Source organism: Mesocricetus auratus, unplaced genomic scaffold (assembly GCF_017639785.1).
Source record: "Mesocricetus auratus isolate SY011 unplaced genomic scaffold, BCM_Maur_2.0 Super-Scaffold_100676, whole genome shotgun sequence".
NCBI lineage: Eukaryota > Metazoa > Chordata > Mammalia > Rodentia > Cricetidae > Mesocricetus > Mesocricetus auratus.
Window position 1 is genome coordinate 104307530 of NW_024429266.1, and position 23289 is coordinate 104330818.

Genomic DNA, 23289 nt, shown 5'->3' on the forward strand with positions numbered 1-23289 from the left:
GATCCTGGTGAATTTGTTCACTGCCCATGTCATCTCCCAATTGCAGCTATTTCACACAGAAATACTACCGTTTTCATTATTATATCCTTCATTATTTTTCACACCTATATTGTCAAACAGAAAATTTGAGAAACTTTGCCATGAATGTAACACTATTCAGCAAAAACAGTAAGAGATAGCAAGATGGATCAGCGTAAAAATCCTTGAGCCAAGCCTGAGGACCTAGGTTCAGTACTTGGTACCCATGGTAGAAGGACAAATGGGTTCGTGGAACTATCCTCTACCCTCCATGCTTGCACAGTAGCATATACACATAGACAGAGAGACAGACAGACACACGTATGTACGCACGCAGGCATGCAGGCACACGAACACACACAAGGTAATTGGCAGAATTATCACATTGGGCCCCTGATCTGTCAAGTCAGGCTATTGTTATGACATGGCAGACATGGATCTTGGCAGGTGAGTCTCAACCACAGCAGGCGATTGAAAACACGAAATGCAGACAGAGCTTACCTGGGGAGTCTTATTGGGGGAAGGGAAGAGAGAGAGGGGAAGATACAGAAAGGGAGAAAAGGAGAAAGGGGGGCATATACCTGCCTGCCTCTTCAGAGAGCAGAAATGGGAGGAGCTATCTCTTAAAGGAACCTTTTGTGCCTGTGTAGAGTCAGGGTACTGCCTGGAATGGGTGCAGGGGTGACACAGTCTGCCAGTACCCCAAAGGGCAGGGCCAAGGTGTGCCTGGTTGCTAACAGCTATTAAGGTCGGAAAGGCAAATAGAGCTTTTAGAGTTGCCTCTGCCAAGGTATTGTATCCCTGGAGGCATTGCAGAAATTAGTTCCATCACGGAGGACTTGCAAGATTCAGGGTGGTGGTTCCCACACATCTCCCTTTAACTCTTCTATCTGATCAGCACTGAAGACAGATGGATTGTGGTGAATGATAACTGACCATCAAAAACTCAATCATGTAGTGACTGGAAATACATCTGCATTATCAAATGTGGTGTCCTTACTTGACGACATGAACGCATCTCTCGGTACGTGGTATATAGCTATTGATCCATCAAGGGCATTTTTCTCAGTGTCTGTTCATAAGGACAAGAAGCAATTTGCTTTGAGTTGGAAAGGCCAGCAGGACAGCTTTGAAGTTTTACTACAACAATATGTTACCTCTACAACTCTGTCATAACTTAGTTAGAAGGGATCTTTTTACATAAAACTTTTTAATCTTCATCTATACATATATAGACTATATACATATACATATATATCATATACATATATAGACTATACATGATTTGGGAAGGAGGCTGTACCAAACAATGATCAAAGAAGAATCATCCATTCTATGCCTTTTCTTTCATCTGGTCACTCAAAAATACAATGTTATCAACTATGATTGTTGTTGATACCTCACGTTATTTTTATCCATTTTTCACCATAGTCAACTTTCCCTTCCACAAGTATGGGAGCCCCCCTTTTCACACACTGATATGCCACATCTCTGAGGCCCGGTTGAAACACTGATATTCTGTGACACATTGTCTTTTGACTGACGTCACCCATTTGCACACTTCACTGTCTCCTGATCACTACATCTCGTTTGTTGCCAATGAAAATATCGTGACTGGGTTTTTTCCTTCCACCTGTCTCATGACAGGGTCCTGAACTACTCGTCCAAGTAACTGAACACGATTCATAGATCTTTCAAGAACCAAACTGCTGGCCACTTCAGACTCATGACTTATAAAATGATGAAACATCTGTAACACAGGTCCTCGTAACATGACTTCAGTTTTTCTAACCTTTAGACTTTTTCTGAAGCACAGCACCTGACTGCACCCCTGTTAGAGGCTTGCTTCTCTAGAAGGGAAGGCAGGGTCTGCATCCTTGGAGCAAGAACGCCATGACAGTCACCTACTGTTTTCTTCATAAATTCTTTGCCTAATAAAACTCCACTTATCATTTATACTGGGGTTGGTAAGTCCATAATTTACACACTATCATTGTTGCACTATATAGATGATGTTATATTGAACGGAACAGGAGGTAGTAGCCACATGGAACTCCTTGGTAACACATATGTGAACCAGAGGATGGGATATAAATCCAACCAAAATTCAAGGACCCTCTACCTCTGTGAAATTCTCAGGAGTTCACTGGTGGGAACATGCAGGGATATTCCATCTAAGGTGAAGGATACATTTACTGGGCCTGTTTGACTTCCGGAGACAACACATTCCTCACTTGGGTTTGTTTCTCTGGTACATATACCAAGTGACATGGAAAGGTGCTATATGTAAGACTCAGTTTTATGCCTCCCCACCAAGATTCTGCCATTCATGATGATAGTGGACTAATCCTCTCTCCTGTAATCAAGCCTCAAATTAGAAACCTTAAGCATAAAAGTCACGTTGGTCTTTTTTCTTCACAGCAATAGAAAAGTCACTAAGCCAGATCATCTGTGTAATATTTCGGTGTATTGGGCCCATGTCCTGTTAAGTAAGGCTGAATTAAAGAGCAATGGAATGTCTTGGCCAAACCTAGTCCGTGGTACAGTTATTGCTGGTGACTAGTGCAGGCCCATGGTGAAAAAGAGCAACAGTTGGGGATAGAGGCTAATGAAACCTGCGTGGTTTGAAAGAAAAACAGTAGTAGGTAGTTCCAGAGGGCAGTCATGTGCTGAAACGGAGGCAGTAATTATCAGGGAGGCTCGGGTACCCGCTCTTCTTTGGGAGTAAGGAAAAGTTGTCGTAAGGGAACTGTCCACCCAGCCAAGCATTTAAGTATGGAAAGAAAAGGAGGGTGACTACAAGTCCCCAAATCCAACTTCTTTCAGAATCTGCATTCAAAGCTAGAACCCTGTGTGGTGGTACCATTTATGAGCTACTCGCTGTTTGAAAGAAGAAAGATGCAACATTTAAACGTCATGGATTTGTCCTCTGTGCTTCAGCTCACCAGTGTTCCAGTCAACTCTTTGGAAGAGTCCAATCCCAAGTAAGGAGCCCGGGAGAGCTCACTGCACGAATCCGTGATGAAGCCTGGGGTGCGTTTTGAGACCATAACATGTTGAGATGCCCCAGCTTAGATACACCTGCCATGGAAAGCTGGAGCGAGTGAGAGAGACAGAGAGAGACAGAGAGTGAGAGACAGACAGAGAGGAGAGACCACGCGCGCGCGCGCGAGAGCCACAGACACAGAGACGCGCACACACTCATCAGAGAGAGAGAGACAGAGCGAGAGAGACACAGAGACACAGAGACGCGCACACACGGCAGAAAGACAGAGAGGAGAGAGCGCGCGCGAGAGAGCGACACACACACACACACACACACACACACACACACACACACACACACAGAGACAGAGAGAGAGACAGAGAGACACACAGACAGAGAGACTTGGTCTCGCTCCAATCTTTCTTTACTCTGTGAAGGGGAAACGTGTGTTCTGTGCCACTGTGTGTTGGCCACACACGAACTGTGTTTTGATTTTACAAGAATTCAAGACACTGCCTTGACTTTCAGAAGGAACTCTGGACACGAGGACGGTGTTGACTCCGCACACACGGGGATCTTAGTTCTGCAGCCACGCGCGCTCTCTGGCCCGGGCAGCTCTGAGCCTCGGACGAAGGCGGGGAAGGAACCGCGGAGCTGCGTCCCTGAGGGAGCTGCGCCCGTCACTCAGGCCACACCGGCCAATCAGCGCCCGCCATCGCACCGTCAGTCAGAGCGGGGCGGGCACTTCCGGTCCGCCATGCCGCAGTTCGCCCGCCCTGGACCCGGGCAGCCGCTCGCGTTCCGCGGGCCGCGCTGTGAGCCGCCGCCGGGAGCTGTGAGGAGCGCGGGGCGAACGCGGAGCCGCCATGGTGAGCGAGGGCCGCCGTGCGCACGCGGGGAGGGGCCGCGGAGCCGCTGCGGGGCCTCCCGGGCCTGCGGTCACGTGAGCCCCGCCGTCCACGCCGCCGGTCCCGGGGCCTCTGATCGTCTTCCGTCCGCGGCGGAACCGCGCGGGACGGGGCGTGGGGGCCGTGCGCGGTCGGGCCGCACGTGACGTCACCACGTCCCCAGCGTCTCTCCGACGCTGTGCCCTGGGCGCCGAGCGCTCAGCTCAGGAGCGCATGCGTGGACTCGGTGCGGGGCACAGAGTCCGCGTCGGGAGCGCATTTGCTGCGGACGCCGGGGCGGCCACACTGCCCGGGCTCCCGGCCTCGGGTGTCAGAATCCACTGCGCTGTTGTGACTTAGTCCCGAGTGTTCGCGTAGGGTCTGCTGATCGCCTGAGTCTTCCTCGGACAGTGCGGTCTCATTGCAGCAGTGTGGGTCGTTTCGATGCACTTTGGGCTGCAGCCGTTTGTCATGTCTGTGTATTTCTGCCGTGGGCAGCTCTCTCATGTGGATAGGTACAGACCTGGTTGTCCCACGTTAGGCAGGTGAGAGGATCCAGACACGGCCTTGGCCGTGACTTGTGTGTAAGCATACAGCACTCAGCAGCTAGCGTTTCACACCGGGCAGGCTCGTGTTGTCTTACACACGTGGACTCGAGTTCTGTGCGGGATGATGCGTGTAGATCTGTTTCTACATGCAGACATCTAGTTTGACCAGGACGGCTTGTTGAAGATGCTGTCGTTTTCCAGTGTGAATTTCTAACTTCCTTATCAAACTCCAGTTATCCATAAACGTGGGTTCATGTCTGGGTCTTCCATTTTGATGTGACTGTTTTTATGTCAAAAATATTGTTGTACTTCTGTAGTACAACACACACTGTGGAACGCTGTGAACTCCGGCAGTCCTTTTATTCTTCAGAATTACTTCAGCTGCCCTGGGTTTTCTGTTTTTCCATTTGAAGTTGAGCATTGTCCTTTCAGTTAGTTTGGATAAAGGTTTGTCTATCTTGTTCATTTTCTCGAAGAACCAACTCTTTGTTTCATTGATTCTTTATATTGTTTTCTTTGTTTCTACTTTATTGATTTCAGCGCTGAATTTGATTATTTCCTGGCATCTCCTCTTTTCGGGTGAGTTTGCTTCTTGTTCTAGAACTTAATGGTGAGCTGTTGAGTCTCTAGTGTGACCATTCTCTAGTTTCTTTATGTAGGCACGTAGCGCTGCTTTCGAAGTGTCCTGTAAGTTTGGGTATGTTGTGTCTTCATTTTCATTGAATATTGAATTCAATTACGGTACAGAAATCTCTGTAATTGAATTCAATAAAGTCTTTAATTCTTTATTTCTTTCTTTACCCAGTGATGATGCAGTTGAGCATTGTTCCCTTTCCATGAGTTTGTATAGGTTCTGCAGTTTGTGTTGTTGTTGAATTTTAGCTTTAAACCATGGTGATTCAATAAGATACAGGGGGTTATTCCAATTTTTTTTATATCTATTGAGGTTTTCTTTTTTGCTGAGTATGTGGTCAGTTTTAGAGAATGTTCCATGGGGTGCTGAGAAGAAGGTATATTTTCTTCTGTAGATGTCTGTTAAACCCAGTAGAGTCATAACTGTGGGGGGTTGTGTTTTCAGAGCTGCAGTGGGAGCCAGCAGAGCAGCCTGAGGTTCCGTACCTGAGAGGGAGAGTGTGGACTAAAGAAAAGCTAGCTAAAGACATTAAAGGAAAGACAAAGACCCAGAAATAAGATCAGGAGGGCGAATTAGTCAATGCTGAAGTGGTACCAATTTTATGTACCTTAACCAGAAAAGGTGAACATGGTATTATGTATATGGAACAAACAGACTTTTCCTCTTTTCTCCAAGGATTCATTAACCACTCCTTAGATTCAGCTTCTGGTTACCTGGCTTTGAGGGTCAGGAGTAACCACACCTCAGATCAGGTCTGTTGTTATTTAGAATAAGACAGCCAAGGCTAGGATTGAACATCCTGCTGTAGCCATGCCTTTGACTTCTAGGTCTTATGACTTAGGATAGTTTTGAACTGTCTGCCCTTGAATCAAGATGGAGTAGAGCCATCTTTTTTTTTTTTTTTTTTTTTTTTTGGTTTTTCGAGACAGGGTTTCTCTGTGGCTTTGGAGGCTGTCCTGGAACTCACTTTGTAGACCACGCTGGCCTCTAACTCACAGAGATCCGCCTGCCTCAGCCTCCCTAGTGCTGGGATTAAAGGTGTGTGCCACCAACGCCCGGCTGGAGTAGAGCCATCTTTATGGGCACCAATATATAATTTCTATTAGTTCCTTTATTTCCCTATTAAGTTTCTGTCTGCTAGTCTTGTTCAGTGGTGGGAGTGGGATGTAAAGTCTTCCTCTGTAAGTGTGTGTGTGTGTGTGTGGTTTTATGTGTTATCTAAGTTTTAATAATGTTTCCTTTACCGATGTGGATGCCTTTGTATTTGGGGCATAGATGTTCAGAATTGAGACTTCATCTGATGGATTTTTCCTGAGAGGAATGTGAAGTGACCTTCTTCATCACTTTTGATTAATTTTAATTTGAAGTCTACTTTGTTAGGTATTACCATAGCTATACCAGCTTGTTTCTTAGGTCCATTTGATTGGGAAATCTTTTCCCAGCCCTTTATTCTGAAGTACTGTCTATCTTTGAAGTGAGGTGAGTTTCTTATATGCAGCAGAAGGATGGAATCTTTGTATCCATTCTGTTAGCCTGTGCCTTTTAATAGGCAAGTCAAGACCATTGATATTGAGGGATGTTGATGACCATTGATTGTTGATTCTTGTTTTTGGATTAGTTGTAGTTGGCGGTATTGTGTGTGAGTCCCCCCTCTCCCCCTTTTGGCTTTTGGTAAGGGGGAATTATCTATTGTCTATGTTTTTGTGAGTGTAACTAATTTCCTTGGGTTGGAGTTTTCCTCCCAGTACTTTCTGTAGGTTTAGGTTTGGATTTGTGGATATGCAATGCTTAAATCTGGTTTTGTCATGGAATATCTGGTTTTCTCCCATCTATAGAGATCAAAAGCTTTGCTGGGTATAGTAGTCTGGTCTGGCATCCACGGTCTCTTGGTGTCTGTAGAATATCTGTCCAGAACCTTCTGGCTTTCAGAGTTTCCATTGAAAAGTCAGATGTAATTCTGATAGGTCTGCCTTTGTATGTTACTTGGTCATTTTCCTTCGCAGCTCTTTTTTTTTTTTTTTTTTTTTTTTTGGTTTTTTGAGACAGGGTTTCTCTGTGGCTTTGGAGGCTGTCCTGGAACTCACTTTGTAGACCAGGCTGGCCTTGAACTCACAGAGATCCTCCTGCCTCTGCCTCCCAAGTGCTGGGATTAAAGGCGTGCGCCACCAACGCCCGGCTTCCTTTGCAGCTTTTAATACCCTTTTTTTTATTCTGTATGTTTGGTATTTTGATTATCGTATGTCGAGAGGACTTTTTTTTTTTTTTGGTTCACTGTATTTGGTGTTCTGTAAGCTTCTTGTAATTTCATAGGCATGTTCTTCTTTAGGTTGGGAAAGTTTTCTTCTATGATTTTGTTGAATTTGTTTCCTGTACCTTCTGGACTTCTTTTCATCTTCTATACCTATTATTCTTAGGTTTTGTCTTTTCTCAGTGTCCCATGAATGTTTTGTGTTAAGGAATTGTTGGACTAAACATTTTTTGGTTGATGAATCTATTTTTTCTGGTGTATCTTCAATACCTGAGATTCTCTCTCCCACCTCTTATATTCTGTTGGGTATGCTTGTATCTGTAGTTCCTGATTGTTTACCCAAATTTTCTATTGCCAGCGTTCCCAGTTTGTGTTTTCTTTTTTCTTTCCTTTTTTTTTTTTTTTGGTTTTACGAGGCAGGGTTTCTCTGTATTGTTTTGGAGGCTGTCAGTCCAGCCCGGCCTTGAACTCAGAGATCCGCCTGCCTCTGACTCCTGAGTGCTGGGATTAAAGGCGTGCGCCACCACCGTCTGGCTTGTTTGTATTTTCTTTATTGCCTCTATTTCAGTTTTCAGGTCTTGAACTGTTTGTTTCCTTCCCCTGTTTGATTGTTTTTTTCTTGGCTTTCCTTGCTTTCTTTAAGAGAGTTGTTGATGTCTTGCATTTTTTGGTTGTCTTTTCTTCCATTCCTTAAGGGAGTTGAGTTTCTCATTTCTTCCTCTTTAAGGGCCTCTGTCATCTTCATACTTTTTTTAATGGTAGTTTTCATGGGCTTCATTTGCGTTGGGATGTTCAAGTCTTGCTGATGTGGAACCCTTAGTGCCTCTGTTGTTGTCATATTACTCTTTATGTTGTTGAATGTGTTCTTATACTGTCATCTACCCATCTCTTCCTCCAGTGAGTGCAGGTGGTTCCTGTGATCCAGGGGATCTCTTTTCCTACAGTTGCTGTAGGTGGGGCTTGTGGCTTAGGTGACTGATATTCCTCTCCCAGTTGGGTAGGGCCAAGGCTTCAATGGTGGGAGATGCAGGGCTGAATGTTTTGTGGTGTGAGGAGGGTGCCCCCAGGTCTCTGGGCTTTCTCTCGAGGTAGCAGTGGGTCAAGTCTCCAATGATGGCAGATGTACTGCTGGATGGTTTGGGCCTGCCCCCAGGTCTCTGGGGATTTTGCAGGCAGGATGGAGGGGATGTGCCCTGGCCAAGGGCCTCCAGTGAGGGAAGGGCTGGGCAGGAGAAGGCCTAGCACTCACCTCTCCCTGTGGAGGAGGGGCCAAGGGTTAGATAGAGGCAGATGCTGCCCTGGATGGTTTGGGGCTGTCTCCTGGTCTCTCTCCCCATGAGGGCCTCTCCATTTAAGTTGAGGTTGGCTGTATGAGTGTTGAAAATTGCTTCATTCTGATTAGGTGTGTTCCTTGTATCTCTTATCTCTGTAGAAGTTTTATCAAGAAGGGGTGTTGGAATTTGTCGAAGGCCTTTCCTCCATCTAATGTGGTGATAATGTTGACTGTTTATATGGTGGATTACATTTTTGTATCTTGACCCATCCCTGCATGTCTTGAATGAAGACTACATGATCATCATGGGTAGGTGATCTTTTTGATGTGTTCTTGGTTTGGTTTTTGAGTATTTTGTTGACAAGTTTTGCATCTATGTTCATAAGGGGAAAATGTCTTTGATTCTGTTTGTTGTGTCTCTTTGTGGCATAGGTTTCAAGGTAACTGTGGCATGGAAACCATGGTGTGTTGAACTCTAATGATCACATATTTTCAGAGGTGAGAAGTGCTCACAATAGACTATGCCCAACAGAAAGGAGCTCTATAATGAGCTGACAGCCATAGAGCAGACTCAGTCTTTAGTCTGGATGCTGTGTAAGCATTGCCTGAGCAGGCCTGAGACACAGAGACAGACCTTGGTGCATCCTGCTAAGGACTGACTTGACAGATGCTGCATTCTATCTTCCTTATGAATTTCTTTGCTTTCTATCTGTCTTTTGCTCTTCCTTGCTAATTTGGAGTAGAGGTAGTTGCTTAACCAAAAGGAAAGTACCTAGGAGATAAGTATTGCTGTGAAAACCTATTTGTTCCCATTTCACCTTAAGGGAACTCTGCAGTGATAACTTGATGAATTGGTAGGAAGTGAACTGTGAATGTTTTGACCCCTGTTGCCATCCTGGCTGTGTTCTGGAATTCTGTTTTGGTCAGTTATTGCTGGATGTTTTAGTTTTAGTACATTTTTTTCTTTTTGTTTTCACTTTTCTTTTTAAAAATTGTGATTTTGAGTCACTGAGATGTGTGAAAACACATGCTGGAGCACGTGTGTGAAGGTCAGAGGGCAAGTTCGAGATGTGGGTTCTCTCTTGGGTATTGACCTCAGGCCCTCGGACTTGGTTGCTTGTGCCTTTATTCACTGAGCCAACTGGTGCCTGTTATAACACTCTCTTCGGACACCTGTCTGCGTATATTGGTTGTAGTTACTCTGTTTTCATTCTGGGTGTAGAGAATACTGGGTACCGTTCTAGAGCACTTCAGTGCTTGGCAAACATCTGTCTACTGAGGTTAAACAAAAAGTTAATTTAGGCAGGGTCTGATTAAGTTGCTCAATTTTTTTTGTCAATATTGTCAGTAGTCACACGAAGCTTTAATCTTGTGATGCTCCTGCCTCATCCTTCCCTGTGGTGGGATTCAAGGATGCACCACCACATCGAGCTCTCAGTTCATATTAGAAATTTAAATAAGGAAAAGATTCAGGTTGCTTGCATGTAAAACACGAATCAATAAGATTCTTTTGTCATTGATTCCGTGATGCTGGACAAAGTTTGACATAGCTTCCATGGTAATTTGTCCTTAGTTACAAGTTTTACAGCAATCTCATACTTTGCCTATGAAAGGGTAACCCTGACATCTTCAGGCTTCAATGGTGATTCAGAGACAGCATCCTACCCTTAATACTGTCAGTTTGGAGCCTTCAACATGAAAACCTTTGCTGAGATGTCACTATATAGAAACCAGTCAATCGATGTGTCTGTGGGTTCCATAATACTATTTTGCTTGAGATTTTGTGGATTTGGTTCTTTTGCACCATTGATTTTTTTCAAAAATCCATGTTTATTTTTCCTCCATCAAAAGCATTCTAGGTAATGGCACTGACTCTTCAAGACTGCCATATTGATTCTCATTTTATCTTGCAGGATGCTCACACATCCCCTCCCCCGTTTTTTGTTTGTTTGCATCAGTGAACAAATGATCATAGGAAAAGCTTGTTTTTGTATGGCTCAGAGTTCAGCTGTTGGACAGGAAGTGGTGCTGATGCTTCTCAGTCATTGTCACATCCGTGTGCTCTATCCCACTGTTTCCATTGGGTATTCCACAGTGTCTGAGCATTTGCCATGCTGGCTGAAGCACCTCATCCCCAGGAATCTCCAGGAGAGAATCTGACAGGCCTGATAGACATTCGTGGGCTATGAATAAATCTGAGAGGTGATCAGGTTTCCGGTTCAAAGGAAAACTTTCCTTTCACACTTTCAAGTACAGATCTCCGGAGCCACCTGTGTACAACCCAGAAAGACCTGGTTGGCACTTTCACTGAGAGTTGAGTCATTGGGCTGTCAGCAGGTGTCTGACCTGTAAACATTGAACCAAACTGACTCACATCCTCTTCAGGTTGTAACAGAGGCTTAAAGGGAGGCTCCACCTCCTGAGCTAGTTCTTCCCAGTTACTGTGTCTGAAAATGGATGCCCTGGGACTTTTCCAGCAGCCCCAGGACCAGCTCCAATAGAGAAGCAGCATTTCTTTTTAAGCTTCTTGTGTGAGTTAGGGAGGCAAATTAAGTTTACATTTGAGGATTTTGTCAATTGTTTTCTTTCTGTTCTCTCCAGTGAGTGGAGGTGCTCCAGTCAGCATGTCGTACATTAAGACTCCCAAACTGCATCAATCCACAGCACGTTTGTGGTCTCTTCTCATCAAGATTTCAGGGGCCATGTATCCTATTGTTCCACAAAATGTGCATGTGACTGTTCCATCATGAATAGATTCTTTGCATAGTCCAAAGTCTGTTAGTTTCACATGCCCTTGTTGATTAAGCATGATGTTCTCCAACTTCAGGTTTCTGTAGATAATTCCATCTTGATGTAAATTCCCCAACGCCATGGAGACTGCAGCCAAGTAAAAGGAGGCTGTGTCTTTTATGAATATTCCCTCTTTTTCTAACTGCGTAAATAGTTCTCGTCCACTGAGATAGTCAAGGATGAGGTAGAGTTTTCCACTGGTCTGAAAGGCATAGATTAAATTCACAATGAAGGGATGCTTTCCTACCTCCAGAATATTCTACTCTGCTTTTATATATGAGCTGTATCTTTAGCATTTCTTATTATCATTGTCATTTTAAGCATCTTCATGGCAAATTTCTTCCCAGTATTTTTGTACTTGAAAAACCTTTCCATAGCCCCCTTTACCAAGTACCCAAAGTAGCTCAAAACATCTAGTCTGATTTTTTTTTTCCTGGCCCTGTGTTCACACTAGTTTCTGTGATTTCAAATTTCTCGCTATGTTTGATGCCAAATTCATAATGGTTCAACTCCCCCTTAGTCTGTGCCTTCGTTTAACTGACCCCTTGCCCTCCAGCTCATCCTCAGAGCCTGAGTCCTCTGGCTGGTCCATGTCTCTGTCAAACACTCCTGCTGTGTCCTCAGCTTCCCTGTCTTGGAAGTCAGGTGTAGGAGTCCAAGTGGTGATTAGGTTTTCTATTTGTAACAGTTTAAAAGATTTTAAAATTACTGACATTTTTATTTTTATTTTTTCCATTCTTCAGGAAATTGCCATACATCTCTCTACTATACTTTAATTTGCTCAGAACATTTAATTAGTTGAGCATGTCACCTCACACCTAGTATTTTTGAGGCAGAGGCAGAGTTCAAGGCTATCCTGATCCAAATAGTGATTACTATTTTGTCATATTACTTCTCTGTATCTGTGCATGTCTTGAAATCTTGTGAGGCAAAGAGTGATAGACTGATGTTTCTGACCAAACATTCCATCTGTGGAGCGCGCATGCCCAGTGCATGAGTGGCAGTGAGAGGACAACTTGAGACTCGGTTCTTCTCAAGTGGGATGCAAACTCAGGTCAGTGGTGTTGGTATCGTGCTGACCCATCTCCCTGATCTAACTATACATTTTGAGAAACATGTGAGTGTGTTCTGTGAGAAATATGTGTTTGTGGGGAGTAGCCTGTGTGTACGTTTACATGTTTGGGGCATCCATGATGCCTGTGTCAGCATGGCTGACATTGTGTGTGTGTTGTGTGTGTATGTATGGAGAAGTCATATGTGTAGGTTAATAGGAAGGTGGTATGACAGGGATGCTGTGGATGCACCCTAGAGCCTGTGTGAAGCTCTTGCATTTCTAGGTAGGTCTGGCTCTCACAGACACTTCACCCCAAATGTCAAGTACAAGTCAAGCCCAGTAGTCTTACTTCACCTCAAGTAAGAAGCCAAGCCCAGTAGTCTTACTTTACCTCTCTTGCTCTGGTTCTCCCCAGTTCCTGCCCTGTCTGCTGCTGCCTCTTCTTGTGCTGTGGCCCTGCCCACCATGACCTCCCTCTCCCCTTCCAGCACTGGCTCCATCTAACTTGATGATTTCCCCCCTCTCTCCCCACTGTGCCTGCCCTCCAGTCTTTCTTCCCATATCCCCTTCAAGGCCTCAGCCACTCCCAGCTTTGGGTTGAGCCTGTAGCCCCTGGCCCCACACCCTGCACCCTGCCTACATCTATGAAGTTATTGCTGTATACTTAGCAGAAGATGGCATTTTATGACTTATCATAGCACTTAATCTTCCAGTCCTACTACTGCCAAGGTCAATCACTTCATAGATTCATTAATCAGTACATATCAATTACATTATGGTACTATTTTACCTAAAGCTATTAAGTTTCATACAAAATCACATGCTTAATGGAGTGCCTTCAAATGAAAATTTCCTTAACTCAAAAAAATGGCAAAATTAATAATATTACTTTGTGAAACTTGTCAGCCTTTTCATAGGCCTTCATTACCCATTACCCCAAGGTCATGTATAAAATGAGATATGGCAAATGGATGTAATGTACATTAAAATGTTTTGGTAGCTTGGTGGTGGTGGTGGTGGTGGTGGTGACCCAGACCTTTAATCCTTGCACTAGGGAGGCAGGCGCAGTGTATTTCTGAGTTCAAGACCAGCGTGGTCTACAACATGAGTTCCAGTACAGCCAGAGCTACACAGAGTAACCCTGTCTTAAAAAAATAAAAGGATGTTTTTGATAGGTTGTGATACATGCATCATTGTATTGATTGATCTATTTTCAGCATTCCAATGGGCCACTTTATTAAGTAATAAAAAAGGCTTCATCAAACTTTTAATGCCATGGGTAGTCTTCAACAAATTAGGTGGATAATGTTCCAGTTTATATGTCATTAAAATTTCAAGTGTTTACAACTTTGAAATAATAAACATAATACTGATGTCCCATATATTCCTCGAGGACAGGCAATCATTGAACGATCTAACAGAATATTAAACTGTGTTAATTAAACTAAAAGGGTGTAAGGCAGTGCTTAATTCTGTGAAAATCCTAGTCTACTCGTTATTTACTTTAACTTCTTTGAGTTGTAATGATGACCATCTTAGGCCTGCTGAAATTCTTCTTCAGTCTATTATTGGAGAAAATATTGAGGGCATTGTACTACAGCATATTTGAGAGAGCACTATTATGGGGGCCCCAGGCGTCACGGTGGCCTTCATGGGCCTACTGCAACTGTTTGGTTACAGTGGTCACACAAAACTGCTGTCAGTTGTGGTGAGCACTGTGCACTGTCACTGCTGTCTGTGACTCCAGTTCTAAGGAGTCTCTCATCTGCCATAGTTGCTGCCTGTCAGTCATCCCTCCTGAGCTACTAGCACTGGTGTTAAAGCGAGAGGTGCAAGCTGAAGAAGAGATCTGGGCAACCTGAAGCCTCAGGGATCCTATTGTCTGTGCCTCGAGGGGTATTCACGCTGGGGAACCCAGAGTTCTAGGCATCATCGCAGACCTGTTTACCAGAGTAGATCTCAAAGAAACAAGGAGTGATTTTCTTTTGCCTCTTGCTACCAGTTGAGCTAGCCACTGGTTCCCTTGACATGCAGATGTGTCCTGTGCTGGGTGGCCGTGACAGATGATACTGGCTGGCAAAGTAGAATTTCCAATCTAGTTTACTGACTTTCTTCTCATTAAACATTAAAAAAATAAAGGGGAGAATCTTTACAGTGGAAAAAAATGTTATAAATGGGGAAAAGGGTGTGTTTATGTTTGCACAGGTACATGTGATGGTTAGAGTTTAGAAAGACTGCTGAAATTGAGAGATGAGCAAGTGAGCACAGCTTAACTTGCCTCCTGAACACATAGCTCATCTGACTGTGGGTCAGACTCCCAAAACAATGAGCAAAGCATTCCCTTCCACAGTGAAGAGATGGTTTGTTATGTGGGTGAAATAAAACACCTGGAATCTTGCTCTTGGCCCTGTTAGCAATCACTATTGTTCAAGTAAGTAATGCAAAGGTTTTTTTCTTGCTGGGCTTATATTCCTAACCCTCCCTTGACCCCAGTAGTGCATTGATGGGATCCCAGTATTCCAGTTTATACTAATGACTCAAATTGGATTCCAGGACCCTATGACAGTAGAGATCCTTTGTTTCCCAAGAGCTTTTAAATTTTATCTCATCTCATGATATAGGGATGGAAGCCCTTCCTTGCTGTATTGAACATGAAGTTCATTGTGTGAAACATCTAGGGGATAGTTGTCTGTTATTCATAATGTAACAACAAATGAAGTGAGAAGAACGTATTCACATCAGTAGCTAAAGGGTTTAAAGGGAATATGACTAACAATCTTTTCATTCCACCTCACTTTCCCCCTGGCGACACTCCTTTTGTCTCAGCATTAAGTGAATAGATCATTGGGAACAACGTAGAGGACCAGAGTTCCAAGGTCTTATTAATATTCCCTGTGGCTGTGTCACAGATTAGATCCATGTAGCTTCTGCTCACACCAAATGGGAAAGCAAAGAAGTAATAATAATGATGCCATCACCATCCATAGTAATGAGCCTGAGGTATGGGAAGTTCCTTTCCTCTCCTCATATAGAGGGAGGAGCTACTCAATAGAATCTACCAAATAGTATCAGCATTGGATAACATTTAGCTTCGAAAGGGGATTATATGGAAAAAGACTCCTAACAATGAGACTATATCCTCTTGTAAAAAACAAAAAAGTGGGGTCATACTATTATGTCATGCGTTTGTCTTCTTTATTTGTTTTTGCATGGGAAACTACTTTGAATCAATCTAAGGGATATATGTCTTGTTCCAGCTTTTCTTTATATACATTTTTAAATGCTAGTATTCCTATAACTTTGAGTTCTAGAGCTTTTATGTACTTTGAGCTCAAATTGGTGTTTGATGCCTGTACAGATGTATCAGACCAGGGAAGAGTCTTTCTCAATGTCTCTCCATCATCATATTTTGGGTCAAATGAAGAAAAGGACTAAAAGAATGGTTTGATGACTTATAGCCCTTATGTTGAGAATTACTGCTGTTACTGCCATAGTTGCCAATGCTGGAGTAGTCCTATATCAATGCATGCAGGTGTCAGACAAGGAATCGAACACAGGAAGAGATGAGAATGAAAACCCAGTGCAGGTCGATTATGTCAATCTTAGTGAGTCTAATACCAGGCAGTTTATTGTAGGTATATATAGTATATGGAAAGGAAAAGGACCTCCAGGCAATGGTAATTCCCATAGTCATTTGAATTCCAGTAAATAATAAAGGTTAACATATGAATACAGAGAAAAAGTTTTGCACAACACATGCAAACATGAGGTTGGGTTCTATCTCAGAAAGACCTAGAATCGAATGTGGTCCCTATACAATATAGCATAGAGGTCAGTAGGCCTTAGAGTGCATGTGGTATCTCCCTTAAAATGGTATAGGGAGGAAACAGTCTGGAATAATTATCCTGGGGAATTATGGTGAAGTATGTTGCTGCAGATAGCAAAATATTCACTAGGTCATTACCAAAATGCACTCTCAGATTTCTGGAGGTATTTGATTTCCTCTCCTCTGTTGACAAGACACCCTGTACGATTAACATTCTTGGTTCTCTCAGTGCTTCTCTGTGCATACAAGACTAGTGACTTTACACCTCCCATTTTCTAAGGTTTTAAAGATTAAAACAGTGGCCGTAATAGAGGCCATAGGAGAATGGATTGCTTTATTGCTAGTAAATTTAATACAGGCAATCATAAGAGAATGATAAGCATAGTTAGCAGAGGACCAAGTCATCGTAACTAGGAAGGTAACTCAAAAGTCACTGGAAAGATCTGTCTATCTCAGTTGTGTAGGTCATTAATTTGACTGTTAGTAGTATGGGGGACAATCTGACTTTAAAACAGTACAACCAAGATTATGCTTGAGTAACACATAATCTATAGTAGTTGTATTTTGTAAAACTGCTGTGCAATTCACCCGTCTCTGTATTAACTTCTGCTAATGTGTTTGGTGTGATGTTTGCATGTATACCATTCAGAGGCCATTCTTGAGTCTTCTCTTTGTATTCCAGTGAGTAATCCTGGAATATGCAGTAAAAGACCCCACGTGGCTGCAAAGGTTACAGGATCTAGTAACTGCTGAGAATCATCGACAGTTCTCAGGAAGACCTCTTGAATTCTATTGTTCAGTTGCAGAAATTTGCTGAGCAAAATAAGTGTAATAACCTATCACTTTTAAACCTTGATAACCTACATGAAGGGAAGTATAAATGGCAACCCCTCCTCCCCCAAGGTCCTTCCCAAATTGCTCCTCCTCACATTGAATATTAGGAGTGGATCTGCCTCCTTCGAATCAAGCAAAGACACCTCACAGGTGTGCCCTCCATGTTGGTCTTTTAGTTCTTTCCAAACGTAATCAAGTGAACAAGCAAGAGTCGCCATCAGCGGGAGATAGGACAAGGGACTGGGCCAGGGTCCCCTCAGTGGAAACAATGCTGAACTCAAAGTGATGCTTTCCAGAGTAAATGTGCTTTTCCTTGTGAGCCATTCCCCCACTTCCTGATCTGTGGTGATATCTAGCTTGTAGAAATCAAGCCTGTCTGAGTGCCAAAGAATGGAGCTTGCCACTAGCTAACCATAGAGGTGTGGAGGTCTGTACAGGCAGGAAGTGAGGTAGCTGAGCGGAAATAGGATATCAGCAGGGAGAAACAGGAACCCCCTCTCCTGTCTGCTGAGATGCTAAGGAGGTAATGTGTGCTGTGGCTTGCCCCTTCTCTCTAATCTCTCAGCATTTCCCTCTATATCTGACTCTGTCTTTTTGTTACGTAGACCAATTAAGAACTCTGCTTACATTTTGGTGCCCAACGTAGGGCATGAACCCCCGACCCTTACATTAAGAGTCTCATGAAATAGAAAAGAGGAGATAATGGGGGATGTCTTTCTGTATATATGTTTCTCTTATTGGTTGATGAATAGAACACTGATTGACCAGTAGCCAGGCAGGAAGTATAGGGGTGCTACCAGATGTGGAGAATTCTGAGGAGAGAGTGGGGAGATTGAGCCTCCAAAGAGACACCATGTAGCTACCAGGAAGATAGGATACTAGGCATTATCTCCAGCAAGATAACACCATGTAGAAATACATGAGTTAATAATTAAGTGGGAGTTAGCCAGTAAGGAGCCTAAGCCATCGGCCAATCAATTTATAATTAATATAAGTCCCTATTTGGGACTTAGGGTGGTGGGACCAAGTGGCAAAGTCTACACTGATCTTTTTTACGAGACAGGGTTTCTCTGTATTGTTTTGGAGGCTGTCGGTCCAGCCTGGCCTCGAACTCACAGAGATCCGCCTGCTTCTGCGTACCGATTGTACACTGATCCTTTTTTAAAACAATCTTTTACGTACCAATCCCAGTTCCCTCTCCCTCCAGTGCTCCCACTTCCCCACCATCTCCCCACCCTACCCCATCCACTCCTCAGACAGGGTGAGGCCTCCCATGGAGGATCATCAAAGTTTGTCACATCATTTTTAGGACTGAGGCCCTCCCCCTTGCATCTAAGCTGAGCAAGGTATCGCTCCTTAGGGAATGGGTCCCAAGTTCATGTACTAGGGATAAGTACTGGTCCCATTGCCAGTGACTCCATACACTTCCCAACTGTCACCCAAGTTCAGGGGTCCTGCTTTGGTCTTGCACAGTTTCTCCAGCTGTTAGTCTGGAGTCAGTGAGTTCCCACTTGCTCGGGTCAGCTGTTTCTGTGGGTTTCCCCAACATGGTCTTGACCCCTTTGCTCATATTATTGCTCCTTCAGCTCTACAACTGGACTCCAGGAGTTCGGTCCAGTGCCTGGCTGTGGATCTCTGCATCTGTTTCCATCGTTGCTGGATGAAGGCTCTTTGAGGGCAATTGAGTTAGTCATCACTCTGAATACTGGTGCATTCTTCGATGGGGTCATCCTTGTGGGTTCCTGGGAATTTCCCTAGTGCCAGGTTTCTCACTAACCCCACAGTAGCTCCCTCTGTCAGGGTATCTTCCCTTGCTCTCCCTGTCTGGCCTTCTCTCAACTCAACTTTCCTGATCCCTCAAGTTGCCCTCTCCCATAACTTCCCCACTCTCCTACTACCCTTCCCTCCCCCACATTCCCGATTTACTCAGTTGATCTTGTCTGTTTCCCCTTGGGGTGGTGGTGTCCATGTCTCTGTTCCAATTAGGATCCTCTTTGTTTTTTGGCTTCTCTGGGGTTGTGGACTGTAGGCTTTATGTCTAATATCCAGTTGTATGTGACTACATGCCTTATTTGTCTTCCTGTGTCTGGGTTACCTCAGTTAAGATGGTTTCCTCTAGTTCCATCAATTTGTCTGCGAATTTCAAGACATCGATTTTTTTTACCTACAAGTTGTACCCCATTGTGTATATGTACCACATTTTCTTTATCCATTCTTTGGTTGAAGAGCATCTAGTTTCCTTCCAGGTTCTGGCTTTTACAAATAATGCTGCTGTGAACGTATGTCCTTGTGGTATGAGTGTGCACCCTTTGGATATTTGCCTAAGTGGTATTGGTGGGTCTTGAAGTGGATTAACTCCCAATTTTCCGAGAAACCGCCATAATGATTTCCAAAGTGGCTACACAACTTTGCACTCCCACCAGTAGTGGAGGAGTTTTCCTCTTACATCACCTCCAGCATGAGCCATTCTGACAGGTTTAAGATGGTATCTCAGAGTTGTTTTCATTTGCATTTCCCTGATGATTAAGGGTGTTGAGCAATTCCTTAAGATCCTTCCCTTCCATTTGAGAATCCTCTGTTTCAAATTCTCTATTTATATCTGTGCCCTATTTTTTAATTGGATTATTTGGTATTTATTGTCTAGTACTTTGAGTTCTTTGTATAGTTTGGAGTTCAATCCTCTGTCAAATGTGGTGTTGGTGAATATCTTTTCCCCTTCTGTAGGCTGCCATTTTGTCTTGTTGACTTACTCCTTTGCCTTACAGAAACTTCTCAGTTTGAGGAGGTCCCATTTTAAGCTGGCAATCTTAGTGTCTATGCTGCTGGTGTTACAGTCATGAAGTGATCTCCCGGGCCAATGTATTCAAGGGTGCTTCCCACTTTCTCTCCCTAGATGCTGTGTGGCTTCATTTAATCATTGGGATTTGAGTTTTATGCATGGTATAGATAAGGATATATTTGTGTTCTTCTATATGTCAGCATCCAGTTATGCCGGCCCCATTTGTTAAAGATGCATTTTTCTCTCCATTGTATATTTTTAGCTTCTTTGTCAAAAGTTAGGTGTTCATAGGTGTTTGGATTTGTATCAGGGGCTTCAATTGGATTCCGTTGGGCCACCTCTCTGTTTTTGTGCCAATACCCTGCTGTTTTCATTATTCTTGCTGTATACTAGAGCTTGAATTCAGGGATGGTGATGCCTCCTGAAATTGCTTTATTGTACAGGATTGTTTTGACTATCCTGGGTTTTTTGTTTTCCATATGAAGTTGAATATTGTTCATTCAAGGTCTGTGAAGAATTTGATGGGGATTGCATTGGCATTTTTACTATGGTGATCCTACCTCTCCAAGAGCATGGGAGATCTGTCCATTTTCTGACGTCTCTCATTTCTTTCTTTAAATACTTAAAGTTCTTGTCATACAGGTCTTTCACTTGTTGGGTTAGAGTTACCCCCAAGATATTTTATGTTGCTTGTGGCTATTGTGAAGGATGATATTTCTCTGATTTTTTTTTCAGCCCGTTTATCATCTTTATATAGGATTACTAATTTCTTGGATTAAACTTATACCCTGCCAAACAATTGTGGGTATTCACAAGAATAGACATCTCAGGCACAGATTTAAGGCAATACAGTGTCTGATATTTGGCTTAGGACTACATTAAGTATTTAGGATCCCAGTGTAGTCCCATTCCTCAGTTTTTAAGCATAAAAAGTTATGTTCTGATTTGACTTAATTCAGTTAATATGAATAATGACTTTGGTGGATTAGGTCTTTGTTTTTAGTTTTGGCTTGTAGGGTATCATGTGTGCAGTGCTTTATAGCCTGAATGGCCCGACCGTCGTGGAGTTCACTGTGGTAAAGATTGGATCCTATTTATAGTGTTGAGATGTAGGTGTATTCATTTGTGTTTGGGTTAAATGTTCTATAACTATCATTTAGGTCCAGTATTTCTTTGTTTAGTTTTTCTCTGGATTTCCTATCATAGTTGAGAGCAGAGTGTCAATATCTCCTATTACCAGTGTGTGAGAGTCAATAATTGATTTAACCTGCTGTAGTAGTTCTTTTTTTAATTTTTCTTTCATTTTATATACCACCAATATTTCCCTCTCCCTCCTGTTCTCCTGCTCTCCTATCACCCCCCACCCCCATCCCCTCCTCAGAGAAGGTAAGGCTTCCCATGGGGAGTCAACAAAGCCTGGCACATCAAATTGAGAAAGGACCAAGCCCCTCCCATCTGCATCAAGGATGAGCAAGGTGTCTCACCATAGGGAATGGGCTCCAAAAAGCTAGTTCATGCACCAGGGATAAATCCTGGTACCACTACCAGGGACCTGACAATAAGATCAAGCCACACAGCTGTCACCCACATTCAGAAGACCTAGTTTGGTCCCATGCAGGCTCCCCCAGCTGTCATTCCAGAGTCCATGAGCTCCCACTAGCTCAGGTGAGCTGTCTCTGTGGGTTTTGCCATCATGATTTTCACCCTTATTGCTCATATAATCCCTCCTCCCTCTCCTTCCCTGGAATCCACGTGATTTGCCCAATACTTGGCTGTGAATCTCTGCATCTGCTTCTATAAGTTACTGATATATGTTCTATAATCACAATTAGGGTAGTCACCAATCTGGTTACAGGACAAGACCTGTTCAGACACCCTCTACACCATTGCTAGGAGTCTTGGCTGGCATCCTCCTTGTGGATTCCTGGGGATTTCTCTAGCACCAAGTTTCTCATTAACCCCTTAATGGCTCCCTCTATCAAGATATTTCATTTCTCTTCCTCTCCATCTCTCCTCCAACTCAATAATCACATCCCCTCATGATGGCACCCCCTGTCCTCTCCTCTTCCCCTCCCCCTCCCCCTAGTTTACCCGGGAGGTCTTGTCTATTTCTCCTTCCTAGGGTGATCCACTCATGTCCCTCTTCTGTTCCTTCTTGTTACCTAGCTTCTCTGGCATTGTGAATTGTAGCTTGGTTATCCTTTTCTTTACATCTACTAGCCACTTCTGAGTGAATACATACTGTGTCTTTTTAGGTCTAGATTGCCTCACTCAGGATGGATTTTTTTTTCTAGTTCCATCCATTTGCCTGCATATTTCATGATGTCATTTATTTTTACTGGTGAGTAATAATCCTTTGTTTAAGGGGCATCTAGGTTGGTTCCAAGTTCTGGCTATTATAAATAATGCTGTTATGAACATAGTTGAGCAAGTGTCCTTGTAGTATGATTGAGCATCCTTTGGGTATATGCCCAAGAGTGGTATTGCTGGGTCTTGAGGTTCATTGATTCCCAATTTTCTGAGAAACAGCCATACTGATTTCCAAAGTGGCTGTAGAAGTTTGCACTCCCACCAGCAATGGAGAAGTATTCTCTTATTCCACATCCTCTCCAGCATAAGCTTTCATTAGTGTTTTAGATCTCAGCCATTCTGACAGGAGTCAGATGGTATCTCAGAGTTGTTTTGATTTGCATTTCTCTCATGGCTAAGTATGTTGAGCAAGTCCTTAAATTCCTTTGGTTCATTTGAGATTTGTCTTTTGAGATTTCTGTGTTTCAATCTCTACCACATTTTTAATTGGATTACTTGTGTTTTGAGTGGGGTTGGTAAAGATACTTTCCCATTATGTAGGCTGCCGTTTTGTATTAATGACAAGGTTCTTTCCCTTACAGAAGCTTCTAGGTTTCATGAGGTCCCATTTATTCTTTGTTGCTCTCAGGGTCTGTGCTACTGGTGTTACATTCAGGAAGTTGTGTCCTGTGCCATGCATTCAAGGCTATTTCCCACTTTCTCTTCTGTCAGGTTCAGTGCAACTGCATTTATGTCTTTATTGCACTTGCACTTGAGTTTTGTGCATGGGGATGGATATGGATCTGTTTTCATTCTCCTACATGTTGACATCCAGTTGTTCTGTCACCATTTATTGAAGATGCTTTCTCTTTTTCAATAGTTCCATTTTGGCTTCTTTGTCAAAACTCAGTTGTTCATTGGTGTGTGGATTGATATCAGAGTCTTCAGTTCAATTCCATTAGCTCACATGTCTGTTTTTATGCCAGTACCAAGCTGTTTTTATTACTATAGCTGTATAATAGAACGTGAAGTTTGGGATGGTGATACCTCCAGAAGTTTCTTTATTTGCATAATTATTTTGGCTAATACGCACGAGAAACCACTATGGTTAGCTAGTGACAAG

At 43.3% G+C, this 23289-nt stretch overlaps 1 protein-coding gene and 2 pseudogenes across 5 annotated transcripts in view; 1 reads left to right on the forward strand and 2 right to left on the reverse strand.

The window, feature by feature from the left end:
• Nucleotides 1-1351: 1351 nt before the first annotated feature.
• LOC121136779 lies at nucleotides 1352-1792 on the reverse strand (annotated as a pseudogene).
• Nucleotides 1793-3965: 2173 nt separating this feature from the next.
• The window catches only part of LOC101832752 (zinc finger protein 431-like), a 30834-nt gene continuing 11510 nt past the window's right edge, over nucleotides 3966-23289 (forward strand). For 2 of the 5 annotated variants that reach the window (XM_040738013.1, XM_040738018.1), the window contains exon 1: nucleotides 11247-12438. In XM_040738013.1, the coding sequence (XP_040593947.1) occupies nucleotides 12427-12438 (12 nt within the window). In that variant the 5' untranslated portion in view covers nucleotides 11247-12426. Of the gene's footprint in view, nucleotides 4437-4979; nucleotides 5019-8028; nucleotides 8904-11246; nucleotides 12439-23289 lie in introns of those variants that run through there. The other 3 variants (XM_040738016.1, XM_040738014.1, XM_040738017.1) reach the window with 3 other exon arrangements.
• Nucleotides 11122-12348, reverse strand: LOC121136519 (annotated as a pseudogene).